The sequence below is a fragment of the Geospiza fortis genome, unplaced genomic scaffold, assembly GCF_000277835.1.
Source record: "Geospiza fortis unplaced genomic scaffold, GeoFor_1.0 scaffold112, whole genome shotgun sequence".
NCBI lineage: Eukaryota > Metazoa > Chordata > Aves > Passeriformes > Thraupidae > Geospiza > Geospiza fortis.
Window position 1 is genome coordinate 28,634,218 of NW_005054298.1, and position 6,480 is coordinate 28,640,697.

General features: G+C 45.9%; 1 protein-coding gene across 4 annotated transcripts in view; it reads right to left on the reverse strand.

Annotated features, from left to right (window-relative positions):
* Positions 1-6,352, reverse strand: part of NAB1 (NGFI-A binding protein 1) — a 25,319-nt gene extending 18,967 nt beyond the window's left edge. For 2 of the 4 annotated variants that reach the window (XM_031057286.1, XM_031057274.1), the window contains exons 1-2: positions 5,374-5,462; positions 759-1,589 (exon numbers count right to left, since the gene is read on the reverse strand). In XM_031057286.1, coding sequence (XP_030913146.1) covers positions 759-1,574 — 816 coding nt within the window. In that variant the 5' untranslated portion in view covers positions 1,575-1,589; positions 5,374-5,462. Of the gene's footprint in view, positions 1-758; positions 1,590-5,373; positions 5,463-6,285 lie in introns of those variants that run through there. The other 2 variants (XM_031057291.1, XM_005415973.2) reach the window with 2 other exon arrangements.
* Between the last annotated feature and the right edge of the window lie 128 nt (positions 6,353-6,480).

The window sequence follows — 6,480 nt, forward strand, 5'->3', positions numbered from 1 at the left end:
GCTTTCAAAGGCAAGAGGGAAGAGATGCTTCTCAGGAATGAAAAGACAAATGTTCAGGTTACAACCACCCATCAATACTGGAGACATCCTCTCCTTTCCTCCTCACGCAGTCCGCACCTCACTTGACAGGCTTAAGGCCACTATGCCCAAAAAAGCCCACAGGTTGTATAATTAAGCTTCATCCCAATTTAAACAAACAAACAAAAAAAATAATCCATGCCACTGGGTGTAGGGACCTCACTGACAGAATCCTTTTCATCTCAAGTGCACAAGCTACAGAGTAGAGTCTTGAGGTGAGGGAAGACAGCAGAGGGTAGTAATCACATCAGACACAAGAAATTTTAGTTACTGATTTTCCAAACAAGTCTACTCTCAAAGCTGCAAGGAAATACCATCTTTAAGAATGTACCAAATCCTTAGAATCCCCAAGGCCATGCTCAGGGTGACAGTGGTTGCTATTCGGGTGCCAAACTCTCTAAACCTTCTGTCTGACAGGCCACACCAGCGAGCGGGCAGTTCTGATGACACCAAATCACCACGTGTACACACACACACTCACCCACAAAAGGAGACCTGGGCTGCACCTGACATTTCCATGCCAGGCCAGGCCGGCCTACAGCACTCAATGCACGACTTTCAGACACACAGCTCTCAGCACTCAGCAAGAAGTGCCCATACAAGAAGTGTACCCTGTAAACACATCTTGTCAAAGGTGTAGGAACAGGGGAGGAAGCCCAGTTCCACTCAAGCTGTTTTACCTCGTGGAGGGTGAGATGCTTGCCATCCTTTCTTTTCGAGTCAAATCTGCCATATATTGCACTGTACTTCCTGATCTCCTCCTCTTTGTGAGGGTCATCGTCACTCATCTCAAAGATGTGACCAATCATCTTTGCCAGTTTCTTATTTGTTTTCAGTAACTCCTTGACCTCATTGGAGTCACTTTTGGGCAGGGAGGGAACCATACGTTCTACACACTCAGCAACTGACAGAGCAGCAGCAGCATCCAGGGTCTCGCTGTTTTCCTTTGGTGAGGCTGGAGAGCCAAGGTCAGCTGGGGAAAGGCTGTGCTCACTCTCTGTGGTGTGGTGTCCTTGCCAGAGCCTGGGCTCGCTGCTGCTCTGCAGTGATAAGCTCCCCACATCAGATTTGCTCGTGCCCACACTCTGCACGCACGTCGTGGCAGCGCATTTCGGAATCTTCAGGTGAGGCTCTCTGGTGCTGCTGTTCCTCTCGTAACTGCTGCAGGAGATCCCCAGCCACGCAGGAGACCCTTCTGGCAGCTTATATATTGGAATGCTGCTGACTGGTAAGGAGGTGAGAGGCTGGTTAAAAAGGCCAGGGTTTGTGACCCAGTCCCTCAAAGCCTTCTGCAGCCGTCGGACATGAAGTGGCTTGCTAGCCATGCCCACGAGAGCCATTATCTCCAAAAACTCCTCTTCACCTGCTTCACAGAGCTGCTGGACATCATCACCACCCTGCTGAATGAAGGCATCAAAGTAGAATAAGAGATTTGCTTTTTGTAGTATTCTATAGAGCTGCAGTTCTCCAAGGGTTCTGGGCAGAGCTGACGCCATCACGGATGACAGAACCTGCAAACAGTAAGAACAGAGAGAAGATGAGCACGAAAACACTGACATCCAGATGTACTGTCCTGCCACCCAGCTTTGCATAAGACTGTCAACTCAGAGGACAGCATTTCTTTCTCTCATTACAAGAACACCCACAGAAATGAATAAGGGGCAGAAGCTCTATTTTTTGACTTCTTAACTTAATGGAAACATTTTTGAAAGAAACCAAATCAGCAGATAGTTGTGATGCACCTACAAAAAACATGATTCAAACACAAAGTAGGCTTGTTTTCAACATTCCTACTTCGTGTTTGTTCCCAAGAATGTCAGCCAATATCGCTCACAGATTCTACTCTATTCTCTTTTGTATCTTAAGATCAAAATTATCACAAAACACATTCTGAAGAATTACAGAATAGCTGATTCCCTGAAGAAAAAAAATCTCATCAGTTTCAATTTTTCTTAATTGTTGATTATTTTTCCCCCATAGGAAGTGTGGAGGACTGTAGAAGTAAAACAAAGAAGAAAAGTGCTTCACAGAACCCTAGAGGATTAATGAAGTTGGGTCACTAATAGAGTGTTTAAGAATCAAGTATATCTACAGTTTTACCTGTTTCATGTAAAAAGGATCTAATGATCTTAATGATCTCTGCTGATCTTAATTATGGCAGCAACAGCTGCAGACAAAGCTAAGATACTTTTGGATTCCAACGCATATCGTTTAAAAACCTTAGTTTGAATTCACCTGCCCATTTCACTTGCTATCAAGGCTGCCTGTCATTGACACTTGAGACATGAAATACCACTCAGCAACACAGCAATTGTGCTTAAAGGCTCCCAACAGACAGATCTCTGCAGTGTTCAGCTCTTACAGCGGCAGGAAAAAACATGTGCACAAGTTTCAACTTCATAAACCTCTTATCCAGTTATAGCACAACTAATAAACTCCTCAGAGAATTTCAGGATCTCGCACACACACCTCTTCACTCTGTGGTGGCTTTCACAGAAACAAGCAGATAATTTCCAGTATTACTGTATTACATTAAACCACCAATCAATAAGGTCTAAAGCATGTAATTTATAGTTGGTTGAGAAAGTAACAGAACTAAAACACTGAGCAGGTCTGCTAACATTGCTCTGCCTCAACTATCACATTGGACTCGAAAAAACACACAGTAGTAACCTAAAAAGCAACACCTACAGAAAGATTTGCACACACTAGGGAAAAAGTATTTTAATACTGCGCAACTCCCCTTCCTCCAAAACTGCAATGCAAGCAAATACGTCTGCTATGGGGCATTGGGAGATTGGTTATCAAAAGTAAAAGTCAGAAATTATTTTTACAGTGTGTGCTTTTGTATATTGTAAAACACGAAAAATATTGTTAAAAACGGTTTGTGTATTTTTGTGGTTCTTTCACAACATAAGCCTTTTCTTCAGCAAGTCAAACATACAGATAAAACAAGCAGAGCCCAACTTCTATTCAGGAGGCATCTGGAAGACCAGGCTTTTGCTACAAAATTCTGATTTAACTCTACTAGAGAAAAATAAAATCAGGAGGCCAACAGAAACTTCCCAGAAATGTATGTGGCAGCAGCAGGATACTGACAGTCAATCTCTTCAGGAAGAGAGACGAAGCCCAGGAGAAATAAAAAAAAAGACTCAAAACATACAAAACCCCCAAACCACCAGCTCAACATATCATTCCTGGTATGTGTGCCAGTATGTGTAAAGCAGAAGGGCAGTAATAGCAGTTTAGATTCAAACAGCTACCTCAAGGAGCTGCTGGTGAGCTTAAGAGCTAATAAACTACACACTTTGGAACTCGGGGTGAAACTGTAAATATTTAAGAGCTACACATTTTAGAAACACAGTTTGGATTGCGGAAAAAATAGTTAACTGCAGGATATCAACCAAGTACTGTTAACACTCAAAGATACAAAAAACAAGGAAAATTAAGAAAATCACTTTAAGGTAACCCTTTACAGGGCACAGAATTCACTGTTTTAAAAAGTGTCATTATTTCACTGAATTTCTTAGAAAAATCCTCCCATTCTTAACAAAATTTGTCAAGATAAACAAAATCAACAGCTTATGGTTTATATGGCATTCCAGTAAACTATTCCTACCCTCCCATTTCAAACGATGCTGACTTTTCACCATCAATACCACAAATTAACTTATATAACCTCTAAAAGAAGGCCCATTTCTTCTGAAAGTTATTCATCTTAGCCCAAAATCTACATAAATCTACATAAATGGACTTTGTGCAGAGAGCTAAATTGAATCTTGGGAGGACGGTGGCAGTGGAATTACACACAGCCCAAGAGCTCCAGGCAAGCCGTGGAACTGAACTCATTTTTCCAGCCCACAGGCTGGAAGAGCAGCACCAGTCCATGAGGAGCCTTTACCCAGAGGCTTCTAATCAACAAATCTCCTCATGACAGATAAAAGTGGATTAATATGTACTATGGAGGCATCAGCAGAGAGTCCACGGTTCAGACTGCGTTGAGATTTGCATTTAAAGCAAGACTGAAATCCCTTTGTTTCGTACTTTAAAGACCCATTCTGTTTTTCAAATTCAGTACAGTAACTCCTGAGAGGGCTGAGCAATTTTTCCATGTACGACTGCTACCAATTTCTTCAGAGAAGGCACTTTACAACACTCCTCCTTTTAACCTCTCTTCTCCTTGCATTAAACAGAGTTCCTCCAGCACTCACCTCAATGCCATCCCAAGTTATTTCTAAACTGTCCCAAGGGGAAGGCTCCCCCCCCTTTCTGAGACTCTCCCAGCTATGCTGCTTCTCCCAACACGAGCGCTCCGGTCCCTGCTTGGCCCCACTCCCAGCCCACAAAGCCCGGGAAGCAGCTATGCTAGTCCACCTGCAGGAGTAAGATGAGGCTTAGGAAGAGGACAAGCAACGAGCAAGGAGTGCTGAGAAAGCAGCACAGCACTGCCTGAGCCCGAGGAGACTGTGAGCCCAAAGGACACCTGGCGCTGCTGCTGGCCCTGCTCACCCGGCCGGCTACGCAAAGCCTTAGCACACCCACTCAAGTCTCAGCGCCCCACATCTTCCAGGTGACCTTTAAGCTGTATCTAAGAGACCTGAAATACTGCTTTCCACCAGTGTTCTCATTTCTTAGTGCACTGGGGACTGTGTTTTTGGGGCAAAGGGTGAGCACGAGAAGAGGTTACACAATGAGAAGACACAGGGAGAGCTCACAGCCAGGACACTTGTGTCTGCTCCTCACCAGGAAGAGCATCTTGGATAAGACCCTGGGGCACCATGTGTGATCCTCTTCTTCTGCAGCCTGCTCAATAAGTCTTAGGCTGTCTAATCTGTGATCCCAAACCAACCTGGTTCAGGAGTAACAGCCTGGTCACGTCCTCTGGCAATCCTAAGAAGGCAGCCAGAACGATCTGCTGCCTCAGGAGTGAGCAGGTACATCTAACACAACTGCAAACCCTTTCTCCAGCAAGAGGCAGGAAAGCAAAGCTGGCACAGGGAGGTCTACAGGAACAAATGAACACAGCCACAGCACTTCAGCCGCTACTTCTCCCTCTTCTTTGCTTGCTGTCCATACCAGTGAGAAGTGTCAGAACATACAGGGAAAAGCAGCCATCTCTTATGTTTTTCACATACAGAACAAAGAAGCCATAAAAGTCGCCACAGCAGACAAAGCTGTTTAAAATAAACACAAGGCTGCATACGGTTACACACACGGGAGAACCAGGAAATCACAAGTTAGATTTTCACTCAGCCTTTGCAACCCACAACCACGTATTCTGATTTTCCACATTACCTCATTCACATCCACAGCCCATCACCCCACATGCCATGCCCTCTTCTCCAAACGCTGGCTGTCACCTTAACTCTGACCACAAACATAACTCCTGGGAAAAAGGAAAACAAAAACCACAGAGACACCACACAGCGCTCTTAAATATTTGTAAACAGCTAGCGCAGGAATCACAACCTATTCCTGCTCCCTCTACGAAGACAGCAGGGCAGCGGCAGCCCCGCTCAGCATCCTGAACCAGGGGAAAGCACCGGTTCCTTCCCGGCTGCGCCCGCTCCGAGCCCGGAGCCGCACACTTCCCGGAGGTGGCAGGAAGATGCGCGGCTCAAGTAGGCAGGTGCTGGATGTGGGTGAAGCACCGGGAGAAGGAAAACTCGGGAGCTGTGGGATGTATGCATGGGACAAGGGCTTCCCGAGCAGCTTTCCGGCTTTTTAAGGCTGCACGGCAAGTAAAAGCAACCGAGCAACTCCAACCGATCGTAGAGATTTTATTTCAGGTGAATTCTAATTGAGCTGTCACCAATTAAATCAGGAATACAAGGAGAAAGTGTGAAACATCACATCTCTGTATTTTAGGCAAAAGTGATTATTTCATAATGTATCTTGATGACTTTGGGCGTTTTGAAAAGTCTCTGAAGACAAACTGGGTTTGGGTTTGAGAGCTGGCTGCTTTGCATATTCATTACATTTCTGCAGCGTTTCCAAAGGACTTTTAGCAGGAGGAGAAAATTACATGTAGCTGCAGAAGAGAGACTTCGCAAATTAAATAGTCTTGTCTAGCTCTGAGATGTGCCAAAATACAGCCGATGAGTGAGCTCCGCGTTTACGTACAAACCCGTACCTCGCCTCAACTAATGAGAAACTCGAAACGTGCAAAAACACCCTTCGCGAAGGACGAGACGAGAGCACAAATACCTCCAGAGCAGGGTTCCGCACCGAGGGATGGAGCTCCCGGGAAGGAAACCCCCGCGGCGGGCACGGACGGGCAGCTGCGGTCCCCGCACAAAGTTCGCGGCCGCCGAGCTCGGTGACAGGAACCTTCCCGGGGCGCCTTCTCCGTCGGGGCTGCCCCGCGGGGCGCCGCCGCGCTCGCACAACCCCTGCCGTCCG